General features: G+C 38.5%; 2 protein-coding genes across 2 annotated transcripts; both read left to right on the top strand.

The window, feature by feature from the left end:
- The first annotated feature begins 432 nt into the window (after positions 1-432).
- On the top strand, positions 433-8,076 carry ckmt1 (creatine kinase, mitochondrial 1). Its single transcript, XM_046850194.1, has 10 exons — positions 433-524; positions 1,690-1,912; positions 2,859-3,057; positions 3,970-4,065; positions 4,283-4,504; positions 4,719-4,804; positions 5,362-5,485; positions 6,651-6,785; positions 7,444-7,569; positions 7,653-8,076. The coding sequence occupies exons 2-10, from the start codon at positions 1,764-1,766 to the stop codon at positions 7,764-7,766; spliced, it is 1,251 nt and encodes a 416-aa protein (XP_046706150.1). The 5' UTR covers positions 433-524; positions 1,690-1,763; the 3' UTR covers positions 7,767-8,076.
- A 4,564-nt stretch (positions 8,077-12,640) lies between these two features.
- Positions 12,641-17,598, top strand: pdia3 (protein disulfide isomerase family A, member 3). The gene is made up of 13 exons (XM_046849969.1): positions 12,641-12,966; positions 13,848-13,926; positions 14,095-14,212; positions 14,426-14,533; positions 14,672-14,801; positions 15,012-15,128; positions 15,208-15,333; positions 15,509-15,691; positions 15,948-16,056; positions 16,146-16,274; positions 16,700-16,779; positions 16,930-16,987; positions 17,086-17,598. The coding sequence occupies exons 1-13, from the start codon at positions 12,833-12,835 to the stop codon at positions 17,200-17,202; spliced, it is 1,488 nt and encodes a 495-aa protein (XP_046705925.1). The 5' UTR covers positions 12,641-12,832; the 3' UTR covers positions 17,203-17,598.
- Positions 17,599-17,658: the final 60 nt, after the last annotated feature.

Below are 17,658 nucleotides of genomic sequence, written 5' to 3'. Positions count from 1 at the left end.
GATGAAAAGTGCTTCAGATAAAGTAGACTAAAGGACTTCTTTGTCTTTCTGAGAAGAAAAAAACCCAAGATGGAATGAAGGATAACAGTGATCAAAGTAGTTCACTAATCTGACATTAGCTGTGACAGTTATTATCCAGATAGTTATGTGCTTTTTAAAATAGTGATAATTGCTTTTCATGAGTCAAATATCATCATACAATGATACATTTAGCAATTATTGTTCAGGGGTTAAAAGACTATGCTAGTAATTATGATTGTGAGAAAATAGCTAAGAATTGTAAATGGTTTTTATTTGTTCAAAACCCCCAGTTGTCTATGGATAAATCATTGATTGCCCTTTTCTTTTTAAATGTATGATAATGTGGCTTTATCAAGATATCCACTCACTAAAGACATGCAATCTGGGTTGGCATTTCAATGGTTAAAACACTGCAAAGTCACTGAACAACGTGATAAAGGAAACATACACCTGCACACACCTTTTCACTGCCACTTACTCTATCAGATCACACCTCCCAGTCAGTAAGTTCCTTTTTTTTTATTACAACATTTTCTATGAAGAAATTTTCATTTGACTGTTTTATATGAATATTGCTATATGTATGTGTTGCCAATTCTTCTGTTTATTTCTGCTTAGGTGTTCTAAATATATTTAGCATTTTTCCTAAGGCTTGTCCCTGTGTTAAGCCTGCCTTATGTTGCATAGAAATGTTTAATAGTTTAGAGGATTTTTCCACTTTCTATCTTGTAAGACGATAGAAATGATTAGAAACCCTGTTGATAAATCTTGCTTGGGTTTGACCAACTGCTAAAAGGTGAAACTGCTAGAACATCTTCCCCTGCTGATAGTTGCAGGCTAGAATAAACTGGATTTTGGATCTACATAAACATAAAGGATGTAAAATGGGAAAGATTTAAAATCGTATATAACTCAGTTTAATGCAGTTCATACTTCCTTCAGAAACTTTAGAGATGTATTATATTACTTGAAACACATGGACCATGAATGATGGAACTTGTTCCAAAAAGTAAAAACACAAAATAGAATCCAAAAAGGACAAAAACTTTTTTTGGGGATGATGCATTATTTTTAGAGTAAGTGCATAGCATCGATTTGTCTCTAAAATAAATCGACGCAAGGGAGAAGTCAACTAAAAGTCAAACTAGGAACTGGCGTTGATCTCAGTGCGCATGCGCGTTTATGCCAGCTCACAGCAGCCTTTGCCCCCCTTATTCTTCCTCCTCACTGGCGGTGGTTGGGGTGTGTTGTTTTATAAATGTATTACAGGCTATATATGCAGGTTTAATAAACACTGATGAACTGCATTGTTACCTAATTTAATAATGTATAGAATTTATAAATTCATGTTCATGTAAAAGAGAAAAGGTAGTCATTTGAGTACAGTAGGACAAAAGAATTCAGGCACGGGCGCGCGCATAATCCAGAGCCCATATGGCCAGAAACAGATGAATTCCACATGTTACACTCAGTCCTGTGTTCATTCAGCAGAGGGGGTTGTGCTGTACAGTGTGTGTGTGTGTCTGTGTGCGTGCGTGTATGAGATGTATTTTCCACACGTTGCTGTACCGCATATGTTCCAGTAGGGTGAGGGGCGGTTTTCGTGCAAAGCTCTGCATTCTCCCGCATCCTCAACTCAACCTTCACCTATCACGTTTTATCCGACAGGTTCCATCATCATCATCATCCTCTTTTTCCACGTTCTCCAAAAGCCTTCGCTCTGCACAAGCTACAGGATTACCATGGCAAGCAGCTTCGCAAGGATTTTATCCTCCAAAAGGAGCGTGGGTTTGCTGTCTCTGGTCGGCGCTGGATCTCTTAGTGTCGGCTTGTATCTGAACAGAGATCATGTGAGCGCAGGAGCGCAGGGCCGGAGACAATACCCGGCCAGGTAAGCTTTCATAATGTGTATGGGAAAAGCTTGGGTCTCAGATTGCTAACATTGTTGCAGGAAGGCTGTTGCACTATTTTATGTAGGTAAACTTTTTTTTCAGTGTTTATCACACGTTGATTTGTACAGCATTATCTAGTTTATGTTATCAGTCCTATATGCATGCACCTTTGTCCATTGTCCACCTTAACACATCTTGTGCATCACATCCAGATAAACCTTGCACTTAATGATCAACATCATATTTGCGCAATAAATGCGTAATTCTAGGATACAGAGTATTCCCACAGGGAAGGCTCTCTCTTTCTTTGCGTGTGCGTGTGTGCAGCAGTGTTAATTTGGTCTCTATCGGATACATGCATGAACTGCAATTGCGCAGTATTCAATTGTGTGTTGGGGAAATCGATTTTGATTGATTTTGCAGTCCAAACCGATGACGCGCTCGATTAATTGGAGATGCCGCCGTGGTGCTGAATTTTGGCACACTGCACCATACTTCCAAAATGGCGTTAGGTTTATCTACTGTATACGTGCAGACGTGAAGTAATGGAAACCAACATCTGTACCCATTTGATACACAAGGAAAACAAAGCTTGTAAAACCGCCTTTCATGTGTTTTTCTCTACTGGTAGCCTATTTGCATGGCATTGAGGTGTAGTAGCTCACATTTGTCTGTTTTGATATGCCACACCTAGCAGTTTAGTAAAGGTTGTGCCATGTTGTGCCTGAAACTGTGCACTTGTATTTATTGTTATTTGATCGCATGTGGAAAAATGAATCATGTGAGAAATCTTTGTGGACCCAAAATAACGGAGATGTTAAAATCGGACGTGGTCAAGTCTAGAATGTAAATACAACTTCCCTGCCATTTCACATGGGCGAGGTTTTGTGTTACTACATGCCCTTGTATGTGCCTTCATCAAACCGTTTCTCTTCCTCCTAACAGTGCAGAATACCCAGATTTACGGAAACACAATAATTGCATGGCCAGTCACCTGACACCTGCTTTATATGCCCGGCTGTGTGACAAAGCCACTCCAAATGGCTTCACACTGGACCAGGCCATTCAGACGGGAGTGGACAACCCCGGGCATCCCTTCATAAAGACTGTGGGCATGGTAGCTGGAGATGAGGAGTCCTATGAGGTCAGAGGTCATTCAGATCAGTACATGTAATATCTAAAAACGTTGTAATGAATGGAGCAGAATGACTGTTTTCTAATCTAATATGGTTTGCATGGGTTGTGCAATGCTGTACCACATTGAAGACATCTCTGAGAGTACTGTTACAAATTCCAATCATCGTTTTTCTAAAAAAAAAAAACTCCAGAAACACTAAAGCAAAGAAACTCCCAAAAAGTGTTAACATGACAATGAGATAAGACTAGTAATATTCAACATGTAGATAAAAAAACATGACCAGTTAATTACTTAGTATGACTGTCTGAAAATACATTGTGCAGATGTACATGTTTATTTTAGGCATTTTCTTAGTTCCATTCACTTCCTATCTAACAGTATTCTTCTGCCTACAAAACTTATATCTGACTGCTTGTAAATTTTTGTTGCTTCTTACTGTCTGATGTACACCTGTAGTTTCAACCAGGTTTTTAGCAAGCGTTCTAAAAAAGAAAGTGCACATTCTAATAATATTTGTATTTATATAATAATTTTGAACACATTATATCTTCAATCCGAATAATGTATTGATATTTCTTTACATCTTTATTCTAAAATAATGTGCACAATGTTTCATTCTCAGTCTTTCTAGGACATCAAATAAAACAGTAATATAACATATATGGGAACTACTTCACCCTTGTACCTACATAGAGTAAAATTACTTTTTTACTTTAAACGAATGATTAGTAATAAACAAAGTTAATAAGAACATAATCCTCACCAACAGTTATATAGTAAAAATGGTAGCATATTGTTGTACAATGCAAATTCTGTATATAATTCTGTATTATATCTATAATTTTAGGAATTTGTAAATGGTGAAAATTGCCAGGCTTGCTCTTGTAATTTGAGAATTCTTTTTTTTTTTCTTGACAGGTGTTTGCTGATATCTTTAACCCTGTCGTCACAGAGAGACACAACGGTTATGATCCATGCACTATGAAACATCCCACTGACCTGGATGCCAGTAAGGTACTTGGACCTGCAGTATGAAATAGTGTTATATTGCTTTTCCATGATTAACTCAAATAATAACAAATAACTGCATAAATACCAGCTTTGTGTATAAGAAATTTCAGACAGTGATCTCATATGTGGTACACAACTCCACATTACTTATACAACTTATGACTGTCTCATAATGGACTTATAATGAGACAATGTTTTTTATGAAATGTTCTACTCTCAGATACGAGGCGGTATCTTTGATGAGAAGTACGTGTTGTCATCACGTGTGCGGACAGGACGCAGTATTCGAGGTCTGAGCTTGCCTCCTGCCTGTACACGCGCTGAGCGCAGAGAAGTGGAGAGGGTGGTGGTAAACGCTCTTGCCGGACTGCAGGATAACCTGTCAGGCAAATACTACAGTCTGACTGAGATGACTGAACAGGAACAGCAGCAACTCATCGATGTGTGTATCTGCCCTGCATATACCTTTCTAAATGATGTTACTGTATATTCAGGACAGTTTTTATGACAGCAACTGCTGCTGGAGCCTTTGATTTAAAAGTCAAAATGGCCTTTATGCTTTTTGCATTTTATTCATTTTATTTTTCATTTTATGTTACTTATATATGATACATGAAATTAACATTAACATATTTCCCATCTGTTATTTCCTGCAGGATCATTTTCTGTTCGATAAGCCAGTTTCTCCTCTTCTGACATGCTCAGGAATGGCACGGGATTGGCCTGATGCCAGAGGCATCTGGTAAGAGGCATCTTAAGCAGGAGACTGAAGGACTGCAGTGAATAATGCTCGAGCTGCTTATCCTGCTCAGTTTTTGGATATAGTATGATGCAGCCATTTCCCACTGTACACTCATCCAAGATTGATCACTCTTGTCCTTCCCTGAGTACATATCATGATTGATTTTCTTTCTAAGTGTGGCTTCCTGGCTTTTAGGGCAGACAGCCTGAAACTCCCTGTCCTCTAGGTCATAATTTAGTTTAGGTAAAATCTTGAATTGAGTGGAGATGTTTACTGCAGAAGTGCTGTATGAGTGATATGATGATTGGAAGGCAATTAAAAGCAGGACAAATTACTTTGGAAGAGACTCCACTCTGCCTGTAGCAAACATTTGCATAAAGATCTTATTATGCAATCTTATTAGTCTGGTTAAAGGTCAACAATCTGAGTAATACTTTAGAAAAAGCTGCTTTAGAAATGTAGGTCAGTGTTTGGGCATGTTCAGGTTGAAACTGATGACTAATTTTTAAAATGTCTGTTATTAGCTGTGGAGTTTAATAAAGGCTATTATTTTACAGGCATAACAACGAGAAAACATTCTTGGTGTGGGTTAATGAGGAGGACCACACTCGAGTGATCTCTATGGAGAAAGGGGGCAACATGAAGAGGGTCTTTGAGCGTTTCTGTAAGGGCCTCAAAGAGGTGAGTTCACCCGACTCTTGCTGGCCACAGTAACGTAACACAAGCTTTTATTATTTATTCAACAGCAATCTGGGACATGTAGCTCAGCTGTGTTTATGGCAATGTGGAGCAATGTCCTTTCGTGAATATACAGCAGTAGGACAAACTGTCCTGCAATTTCTGAGTCCATATAAGACTACATTTCCCAAATCCAAATCCTTTTTCAGCTGTTTTTCGTGATGTTGGAAAAGCTGATCTCTGTGACATTGTTGATAAGACACGGGCTGATTTGAGGGTTTCAGAAACTGCTGGTCTGCTAGGTTTTTCACATACAGCACTGTCTAGAGTTTATGCAAAGTAATGCAAACACAAGACATTCAGTTTTGTTGCAGTTTTGTAAATGTAAGTGCCTTGATGATGAAAGCGATGAGAAATGTCTGGCAGTAATCAGTGGTGAGCAGAAATGCTTCTCAAAACACAGAACAGGTCAACACTTGAAATCAATGGGATACCTCAGCAGTTCATTAATGGAAAAACATCACCTGATAGTTTTCCATTCTTTAAAAGGCAAAAAGACCTGCATTTTTGGTCTCTTTGGTTTCTGGTCTCTTGAAACAATTGGGTTTAATCCCAACCAAAGTATCTGTACTTTGAACATTTTTATGTTTTTTTAATGTTTATTCCTTTTTGATGGCAAAATTTATTACAATCTTCTTACAAACTTTTAGAGATGTGACAGCATAAATGAGACTAAATATTCTTTTGTAGTCTATCTTCTGCTATGTACGTTTTGTATTTGTGTGATGGTAGTTTGTGTTGTGAACACTACCTATTAGCATTCCGATTGTATTAGCAGACTTATTGTCATGCTAGCTAACTTAAGAAATTAGCAATTGGTTAATATTTGTATAGGGTTTATACCTTAATGCTTTTGAATAATCTGAATATGTATTTATTAATTAGACGAGATTAAGGATGTCACTATTTACATTCTAATTTTAAATGTATGCATTTATAAAAATGTTTTAGGCCAGTAAAAAATATCAATTCTATCTGTGCCGGTGTTTACAAAAAGAGTTTGTGCTAAACCACACATTGTTTGATCTGCATGACATTTTTTTTTTATAAACTGTATCCAGCCATCAAGATAATTGTGTGCTTCTGAATGTCTATCTGCTCTGCCCAGGTGGAGAGACTGATTCAGGAGAAAGGTTGGGAGTTCATGTGGAATGAGCATCTGGGTTACATCCTCACATGCCCTTCTAACCTGGGCACAGGCCTTCGTGCTGGTGTTCATATTAAACTGCCTCGCCTCAGTAAGGTAAATGTCTACCTAGTGATTATGTTATCATCACTTCATCTCAGTTATTTAAAATTATTCGATATGATCAAAACTATAGGAACTAATACATATTAATTGATGAAATTGGTATAATGATGCTTGTTGCTATAAAGCAGATGAAGTGAAAATGTATTTTCTTTTATGCCTCGATGTTTCCATAATGTGCCAAATTCTATTATTTCTATAACAATGGACATTATCTCAAAGCAGCCTTCGGAATAGGAAAAAAACTCCCTGAGTTAAAATGAGAGGAACCAGACTCAAAAGGAAACCCATCTTTATCTGGCTGACACAGAAAGTGCAATCTTATCCTTTAGCTACTGTAACAAACTGTTTATATTAATTAGTCCAATTTTAACTGTTACTGATGCTATAACACAAGGCAGCATAATGTAGTCTAAGAAAAGCACAGTGAGCCCTCATCCCCAAAGACAAGCTCACAGATGCCTGCATCTTGCTATTGTTGCTCTGATTGACAGAGCAGAGCAAAACATCATCCCTAGTTCCCAGAGAACATGGCCAGCTTTGCTCTGTATTATTTGCTCCAATGTCCTGAATGGCTGAGATATTTTAACGATTGCTCCACTCAGGAGCCAGATGTTCAGTTTTTTTAATATTCCTGTCTCTGCCTTCACAGGACCCACGATTTTCCAAGATCCTCAATAACTTGCGACTACAAAAAAGAGGCACTGGAGGAGTGGACACAGCAGCTGTGGGCAGCACCTTTGACATTTCTAACCTGGACAGACTTGGGCAGTCAGAGGTCAGAAATGTATTCTGGTCATTTTGTATTGGTTTATTACTACACAGAAGAGACATTTAAAATATGTTTGCTTATGTGTTTAGGTCCAGCTGGCCCAGACAGTCATCGATGGCGTAAACTACCTGATTGACTGTGAGAAGAGGCTAGAAAAAGGCCAAGATATTAAAATCCCTGACCCTATTAGCCTGAGGAAGTAGACTGACATTGAACCTCACCCTGTCATTTTCTCATAATTATGGTACTCTAAACTCCACCACAAACAGCATGCTTCTTCTGTGTTGTCTTCACAGCTTCACTCCTCTGTACAACAGGCGTGAATGTACTGTATGCCATAACTGTGTTGATGTGTCATTACCATTCTGTAACATACCACTGTATCTTGTATGGATTGCACTGCAATAACCTCAGAGAAATGTTTGCCTAAGAAACAGAGAATCATGTGGTTTAAAGTTTTTTTCTTGAGGAAAGAAATGCCCAATTATATAAAGCGCTTTACTGACAGATTAACATTGTTGTCTCAAGTACTTTTTTTGATCCAAAGCTACATGTGAGCTGTGATAACAGGGTATGCAGATTGACAGGGTTTTAAAAATTAATCTAAAACTCTAAGGTCTATGAGCCTAATTCAGGCAAATTCTGGTGCTGAACACTCTAATTAGCATAAGATAAAGTTCCTCTGTCATGTGATCAAGGACAGTCTTTATCTGCCTCTATTGTGTTACAGCTCCCCTGAGTGCTCTGTAACCTATGCATGCACACTACATTGCCAAGGTGACATTGAATAGGGTTTTTTCCCAGGCTCACTTTCTTTTGTTGAGAGGGTTTTTTTTAAGCAGTTTCATTTACAAAGGGGGAATGGGGCTAGGCACTGTGGTATGCTATGTCAGAGAAGCCTGTTCAGGTGCACAATGGTAACTAAAATATAATTCAAGTAACATGTCTTTTAAAAAAGATCAGTTATTTAATATCCTCCTTAGAATGTCACTTAATAAAGAGGAACTGGCAGATGCAAGTGCAACTTGAACATGAAGATAAGGACTGTGGAACTGACAACCACAGAAACCGTCATTGCAGTGCAAGCAGAGACTAAATATAAGTGCTAACTACTGTATGCATGTGAAGCAGGTGAAACAGTCATGTGAGGGTGCATTGTTTGGCAGTTACGTAGCATAGACTGGACAAAAAGCATATAATTCTTTAAAAAAATTCCATGAATTCATATAATCAAAAGCAAATATAGCAATACCTGTGTTTTATTCAACACCAACCCTGGTGGGTATAAGATAATTAAGGTGGAGCTATATCAATCAAACCACAATCACTCATACTGTCTTGTATATTTGATGACACATGGTCCCATAGCAAAAGTGAAAGCCCAGATACCATACTTCCACCCATCTAATTGCCGTTCTCAGTCCCAAAGACGATAAAATGATGGATGTGCCACTTATATAGTCATTACTATATGTAACAATGCCATATGACATCCACACAAAAAGTGCCATTTACAGGTAATGAAACAGTTTCAATGAGTTGTTGCAAATGTGCACAGGCCCCTATCAAGGTGAATAAAAGGGTGACAAATTGTTGTAGCCCAAACGGACTGAAAAGGAGCCAGTGGAATCATGGAAATAAGCAAATCTCTCTTTGTCAAATACAGTGTTGAATAATAGAAAACTGAATCTGAGCAAATGAGCGGTACATCAACGTGTGACATTTAGGCAAAACATTAACCAGACCAAACCAACCTACTTGGGTAATCTGGATAAATCGGTTGGACCTGTTACTGTTACATTCTTATTTACGCCCACAGATGAGGGGGTGAATATGCAAAACAACCAGAGAAGTATATATATATATATATATATATATATATATATATATATATATATATATATATATATATATATATATATATATATATATATATATATATATATATATATATATATATATATATATAAATATTTTTAATATTGTTATAATTGTTAATATATAAATGAATATACTGAATTTACATTTTAATAATGAATTTTGCAATGTAAATGCACAGTCATCTAAATGTAGCCCACTGGAGTTTATTCACACCAACCTTGTTAAACTCTTTACAGATCTTACTGTGTACATAAGGCATTGTCATACATAAGGCATTGTCATGCTGCAACTTGCTGGAACAGGTTTGGGCCCCTTAGCTCCTCCTAAGATGATACATTGAAGTGTATCATGCAAATACTTTGTGGACATTCTGTGAAACAAAACACAGCTTTTAATAGATTATATAGTTTTTGAAAAATGTAAACACTAACCATACCAGGGCATAAACACTAACCCAAACAGGAAACTACTGTTAAGTTTGTTGGTTCCATATTGTTGGGGGAAAGCTTGATTAATTCTGGTGATCTATCACCACCTACTGGTGGTGTGGCATTATTGCAAATAAATCAAGAACAGACCACAGTCTTCTGTGTTTTGTTGCGACCGCTAGTAGGTGCTGTTGCAGTGGGTTAAAAAAAGTCATAATAACCCTTTTTGAAACGCGATAAGAGCAAGTGAAACATGGTAGAGGTAAAGAAATAGACACACAAACACACACACACACACATACACACACACAGAATGTGCAAAAGTTTAAGGCAGGTGTGACTAATGCTCTGAAGTAAGATTGTTTTAAAATGAAAAGTGTTAATAATTTATTATGTTACAAATTGGAAAATAAATGACCAGAATAGAAATTCAAATTAAATCAATATTTATAGTGTAAACACCCTTTAGATTTTAATTCTTACACTCAAATCTAGGAATTCCGTAGGATCAGAATTAGGTGTATAAATGAACCAGTTATACCAAGCAGTTGCTATTGATCATATTCATATGTTTATATGTAGGTTGTCATGTTTCATGTCACAGGCCAGACACCATGACAAGACTGAGCACAGCAACAAGACACAAGGTAGTTTTACGGCCAGAGACCAGAAAGGTCTTACTCAGCAAAATTTTTTTAAAGCAGACTGGGGTTTCAAGATGTGTTTTTTGAGCTATTTAAAAAAAGCACAAAGAAACAGATGGAGGTTGGATTGGATTACATCAAGGATCAGCTCTAAGCCCTTTCCTGTTTGCAGTGGTGATTGACAGGTTGACGGACGAGGTCAGACAGAAGTCTCCATGGACTATGATATTTGCGGATAATATTGTGATTTGTGATGAGAGTAGGGAGCAGGTTAAGAAGAGCCTGGCTGAATAAAAGTCAGTAGGAGTAAGACAGAGTACATGTGTGTGAATGACTGGGAGGGCAGTGAAGTGGTGCAGGGGGAAGAGGTGGAGAAGGTGGAGGAGTTTAGGTACCTAGGGTCAACAGTGCAAAGTAATAGAGAGTGTGTTAGAGAAGTAAAGAAAAGAGTGGATGCAAGTGGAGTGGGTGGAGAAGAGTGGCAGGAGTGATTTCTGATAGAAGGGTATCTACAAGAGTTAAAGTTTATAGGCCTTGGTGAGACCTGCGATGTTGTATGGTTTAGAGACAGTGGCACTGACTAAAAGACAGAAGCTGGAGCTGGAGGTAGCATAGCTGAAGATTTTGAGGTTTTTGTTGGGAGTGACGAGGATGGACAGGATTAGAAATTAGTTTATTAGATTGACAGTGCATGTAGGATGTTTTGGGGACACAGTGAGAGAGGTCCAATTGACATGGTTTGGACATTTGCAGAGGAGGGACATGGAGTATATCGGTAGGAGAATGCTAAGGATGAAGCCACAAGGAAGAAGGAGAAGAGGAAGACCAATGAGGAGGTTCATTGATGTGGTGAAGGAAGACATGCAGGTAGTCGATTTGAAAAAGTCAGATGAAGAGAATAGGGTAGTGTGGAGACGGATGATCCACAGTGGCGACCCCTAATGGGAGCAGCCGAAAGCAGAAGAAGAAGAAGACAAAGAAACGGGCAATGTGCAGGACTGTATATGCAGTGTTTGTTCAAGGACACATAATGCAGCGTATGAAAGATACACCATGCTCAAGAATTATATTCAGCATAGAGAACAAGGAGTCCTGGAAGTAATAATTTTGGCCCCCACAGAGTTCTGATCTCAACATATTCGAGTCTGTCTGTGATTACATAAAAATATAGGAGAATCAAGGCAGCCTAAATCCACTTTTGATTTATTTGACGTGAAACATGGTTGAGTAGGCTAGCTAGCAAAATGGTGTTTCAGCATCAATTATTGTCCACATTCACCTTCAAGTTCTACATCCTACATCAGATCTATAAAATGTACCTCTTGTCCTCTTATTTGGTCACATTTTTGGAATGAAGGACTGCACTGATTACAGTAAAGTTATCCAGGTACCACTAAGATTTATATTAAATCTAAAAATGTATTTGTATTGTATTACACAGATACCACAGATGGCATGATCATTTACTAAAAGTATTACAAGTATTGCGCTGTATATAACACAAGTCAAGACAACTGAAAAAAATATATTGTGAAACTAATATCTTTGTAAATAATAATTACTAAGGCAATATAACAGACATAATAAATGAAAAGAAATTTCTGCAATTTTGGAAATAGCTGATATTTTAGCTATTTCAGATTTATTTAGGTATGAAGTACATCTGTTTAGTAGGAACAACCAGTGAAAATTCATTTATAATATCAAAGACATAATTATAAACTTTGAAATATATATGTGATTGTGAAGAAGTGATTATTAAATTTGTTTAGTTTGTGCTGTGATCATAAGGGGGTTACTAGCTGCAAGAAGTTTGAGTTATTTTACACGTTTTAAACCACTGGAAAATGTGTCCCTGTCTCTCACATCTCAGTGATTGTCGTGTGCTACTAGACAACTAGGCAGGTTTGGATTATTTGGCTATTAATTAGCTGATTAGTTGAATCAGGTGTTTTAGAGCACAAATGCTAACCTTACAAGGCTGTGCATGAAAATTGGGTTCTCCTAAAACCAGGATTAGGATCCTGTGCTTCTGTTATTGACAGAAGGAGGGACTCGATAACGAGGAAGTGTTTGAATGCGCGTCTCTGATTGGCTGATTGAGACAGTGTCACGTGGTGGACAGTCCAATAGTGATGTGCCACACTCTGGTTACTTTGACGAGCTCCAGGGTTTGTGCAGTTCGTGCCGCTTACTGAGTTTCTTTCTCTTCGGCACACGGCTTCACCGGGCTCGACCTCGGATCCGGATAAATCAGCAGCTAGAGCTCATCGATTAGGTTCCGTTTGGAGGCAGACGTTCAGACGCTTGTCCACCATGTTGCCGTTGTTCCTTGTCTCCCTCGTGGCCGTAGTGGCGCGGGCCAGTGATGTCCTCGAGTTCACCGATGATGATTTCGAGAGCAGGATTGGAGACCACGACATGATCCTGGTTGAGTTTTTCGCCCCCTGGTAAGTGCGTGTAGTCTCTCTGCTTTCGGCTGAAAAATACATGTCGGTATCGCTTTCATTTTCACGTGATAAATTCAATGCAAATCATCCATCCTGCTCTGCATGTCGCAGATAATCATTGAAGGCCTACAACTAAGATCTCCGAAACCTTTTTTTGTTTTTATAGTTTCACTTTCAATCCTAATACGATTCAGGTTTTTTTTCTTCTTTTTTTCGATTTTGTCTCCTGCATTTGTGTGGAAGGGCTTGCTAGCATGAACTAGGCCAGTTGCAACTTCTAGTTTAGCCTTAACCCTATTGTTGGATATAATATAATCTGTATTTGGCCATAATAAATGGGTTACTTCATCATAAGCAAACCCACTTTTATAAAGCTCCTGTTACGTCCTGAGTCTTGTGCAGATGTATTTCATGTTTGTTTATTACGGGCCTGATGTGAGATTATAACTGTTGTAATAATCGTTCCTTGAGTACACTGTATGCAGCACAGTGAGGGTCTGCCGACTTTGAGCAGAATATTGTCATGGTTTAAGTGATGGAGTTCAGTATTGTGTAATGAAGCTCTGTTAGACATTGGTAATTCTCTGCTATTTCCTGGAGGAAACCCGGGCCCGTGGAGTGGGCGTGGCGTCCCCCCATGTTGTAACGCTGTGATTGGGCCGCGAAGTTTCGTTGGCCGTCTCTGATTGGCTCATTTCATTTGTTGGTGCAGCAGGATGACGGTGGAGCTTATTGATGAGTTGGAAAGAAACTTGTTCTCTTTAGCACAGGGCATGGACAGCTAGTGCGACAAGGGGACTTTATATCCATTTTTCCTGTAATCCATAATGATTGGTGTCAACACCTCAATGCATTAACTCCTGTAACGTTTTCACTTGTAGGTGTGGTCACTGTAAGAGGCTTGCTCCTGAGTATGAGGCAGCTGCAACTCGCCTGAAAGGCATTGTCTCACTTGCCAAGGTAAAACCTTTCCCTTTGTGCCATCAAACTTCTCTAATGGCACTAAGCTGCATTTCCCTGTATGTTTATTTATTTATTTTTACATCACGGATTAAAATCTTGGTGTAACGTTGCTTTCGGTGATCTTCACAGAAGTGTAACGTCATGTTTCATACACTTGTTAACTAGGTGGACTGTACAGCCAACTCCAATGTGTGCAGCAAGTATGGAGTGAGTGGCTATCCAACTCTAAAGATTTTCCGAGGTGGAGAGGAGTCTGGGGCTTACGATGGCCCAAGAACTGCAGGTATGACTTTGTTTACAGAATGAGATAAGCTGTCATTATTTGTTCTCACTACATCATGCTCCTTCTCCTGAAAATAAGCTGTAGGCTAAATATAAAGCCACACCTGATTATTAGTGATAAGGATAGATGGGGTGGGGGACACAGATCTGCCATGTTGAATCTGGGATCCAAAGCAAGTTTTTGACTTATGTGCCATTTCTTGATTTGTTTTAGATGGGATTGTGAGCCACCTTAAGAAGCAGGCAGGTCCAGCCTCTGTAGAGCTCAAATCTCAAGAGGAATTTGAGAAATTCATTGGAGACCGTGACCCCAGTGTTGTGGGTGAGGTTTTTATTTATTTATTTATTTTTATTATTGCCAGATTGAACAGTCTCTATGATGATTTTTTGCAGTTCTATATTAAGCATATCATGGAGATAATGTGATGAAGACAGTGCCTAAACAGTGTTATGTCTGCAGGATTCTTTGCTAGTGCTGGAAGTGCTGCACAGGGCGAGTTCCTGAAATCAGCCAGTGCTCTAAGAGAATCGTACCGCTTCGCTCACACAAATGTGGAAACACTTCTGAAAAAGCACAACATCGAGGCAGAGTGAGTAGGCCTTGTTTATTTTTGGCTGCAGTTTGCTTTCACTTTTGCTTTTTCTCAGATTCTTGATATTCACAGAGCTTGTTAAGAGTTCTGTTTTAAGTGGAGTCCGATTTGTCATTATTACTTGGTTTCTTTATAACTGGTGTGTGGTGTTTTTTTGTGAGTGTGCATGGAGTGTCTTGTTTTTTCTAATCAGTGTGTTTGTCTCAGGGGTGTCATCCTGTTCCGGCCACCTCTCCTCGCTAACAAATTCGAAGAAAGCAGTGTTCAATTCAGTGAGGAGAAATTCACTAATGCCAAGCTCAAGAAGTTCATTCAAGACAATGTGTGAGTATAATTCTTATTTTATCTGAACATTGTTCAATCTGTTTGCTGGTTTATTAATGGCACTATGTTTGTGTGGTAGTTTTGGAATATGCCCTCACATGACTGATGACAACAAAGATCAGCTGAAAGGCAAAGACCTGTTGGTGGCCTATTATGAAGTGGACTATGAGAAAAACCCTAAAGGTTCCAACTACTGGAGGAACAGGTATACCTTTCTGTTCACTTTATTATTTTGTGTGCTCTTGAGTAGGAGACATCTTCAGATTGACTAATTTAACATGTAGAGCCACTAATGCAAGATGTTATTCTACTCTACTTGGCTGTTTTTTAATATTGCAGTGTTCAGAGATTGTTCCCTTAGACATTTACTCTGTATGCAGGGTCATGAAGGTGGCCAAGAGTTTCCTGGATCAGGGAATGAAGCTAAACTTTGCAGTGGCAAACAAGAACCTCTTCAGCCATGATGTGTCAGAGCTTGGTCTGGACTCCAGCAGTGGAGAGCTGCCAGTCGTTGGCATTCGTACTGCCAAGGGTGATAAATACGTCATGCAAGAGGAGTTTACGTAAGTATTGTTAAATTCTGCGTCCAAGGTTCTTAGTCGTAACAGTTACTCTGGTTACAATGACACGTTTTTATTTATATATATATATATAAAATATATATAAAAAAACCTTTTTTTTTTTGGGGGTTGTTGTCTCCGTCTGATTCCTAAAATGTTGTGAAAAGGCCTGAATTCCTTGGCGTTTTTCTTTTTTTCCCTCCATAATTTTGCAAAGTAAGGCAGTATGTTAATTGCGCTTTATGAATGTTTCTTACAGCCGTGATGGGAAAGCCTTGGAGAAATTCCTTCAGGATTACTTTGATGGAAATCTGAAGCGTTACTTGAAATCTGAGCCCATTCCTGAAAGCAATGATGGCCCAGTCAAAGTAAGTGTGCAAATTATTCTTTATAAATCAAAAATTAGGCTATACTTTCCAAGTTTTTAATTAGTGCACTAAACTCATACCTCATTAAGGTTCTTGTGGCTGAGAACTTTGAGTCCATTGTGAACGATGACAGCAAGGATGTTCTTATTGAGTTCTATGCACCCTGGTGTGGCCACTGCAAGAGCCTTGAACCTAAATACAAAGAACTTGGTGAGAAGGTGAGTGTTCAGCTACTAATTATCATTACTGTAAAGTGAAATAGTTGGGTTTTTCAGCAGTGTATAAAACAATGCAGGGTGAGTTTATTAGATAGTTAAATATATGAATACAAACATAATTATGAAAGTAGGGGTTTAATGATTTTTTTTTTTTTATTTTGAGTCTCTAGTTTTGTCCTTTCAACACTTTTGCAGATAAGATATTGTGAAGTCATCAGAAAATTTGCATGACCTCTCTTAGTTTTTTCAGTGTTTATGTAGAGTGCTTAAAACTGAAATTTGTCATTAATCACTCTGATATAATCTGACTAGAGAGATGAAATCCCTTCTGGGATGTTGGTTGTCTGTCTTATCAAATGAATAGGAATGTGAACTGGAAAAGAAAAAATGACCTGACTAATTACTTGCCTCTTATCTTTTTGCAGCTCTCCGATGATCCCAACATAGTCATTGCCAAGATGGATGCCACAGCTAATGATGTACCTTCCCCATATGATGTCAGAGGGTATGTACAAATTCAGCAATCCTCCTGCACAGTCTGAGTTTTCTTATTTTGCTGCTCGGGGTGAAGTTAAAAGCCTCAGGAATACGAGTTGCAAAACATTACACTCCTGATGTGGTGGTGTTTTTATTTATTATTTTTCTCTCTCCCCAGATTCCCCACAATCTATTTCTCACCAGCTGGGCAGAAACAGAGTCCAAAGAGATACGAGGTTTGTTCTTTGCACGAGTACGGTGTTAAATTCACACACTGTGGTGATTGCTGTGGGTCTGGTTTAAGTCAAATCATTTTATTTTTTTCTTACTTCAGGGAGGTCGTGAAGTCAGCGATTTCATTTCATACCTGAAGAAGGAGGCATCTAACCCACTAGTGGTAAAGGAGGATGAGGAGAAGAAGAAAACAAAGAAGAAGAAGTCAGAGTTATAAGTTACAATCTGACAGGAACCTCGTAGGGGAGCTAAATTATATTCCAACTTTAGTGAACAACTGAATGCTCTGACATGTCGGCTCTCTTTTGGGCCAGCTGCTCTGGGGACACTGTGGAAAGTTGTCATGACCAGGCCTTTGTATGATTTTTAAATAAAGTTCAGACAGGTACAGTGTGGTCAAATTGAGATTTAATTCGCTTTCCCCCATGCTGTACCTCCAACAGATGCACTTTGGTTTTGAGACCAAGTTCGATCACATTTTCTTTCTCATTGAAAAGGGCAAGAGGGTGGGGGGGGTTAGCGAATAATTAGGACTTTTCCCTTTGCTTTTTTTGTACCATATCTTGTTTTTGTACATTTGAAAAGATTGTGAATTAAAGGCCTATTAAACCACCACCTGTGTTGTTAAAAACTTAAATTAAAACTAATTAGAACCAATCATTGATGAGAGCCG

This window comes from Silurus meridionalis, chromosome 5 (assembly GCF_014805685.1).
Source record: "Silurus meridionalis isolate SWU-2019-XX chromosome 5, ASM1480568v1, whole genome shotgun sequence".
Taxonomy (NCBI): Eukaryota; Metazoa; Chordata; class Actinopteri; order Siluriformes; family Siluridae; genus Silurus; species Silurus meridionalis.
The sequence above is the reverse complement of the archived record's forward strand: the minus strand, read 5'-3'. Positions and strand labels throughout refer to the sequence as shown.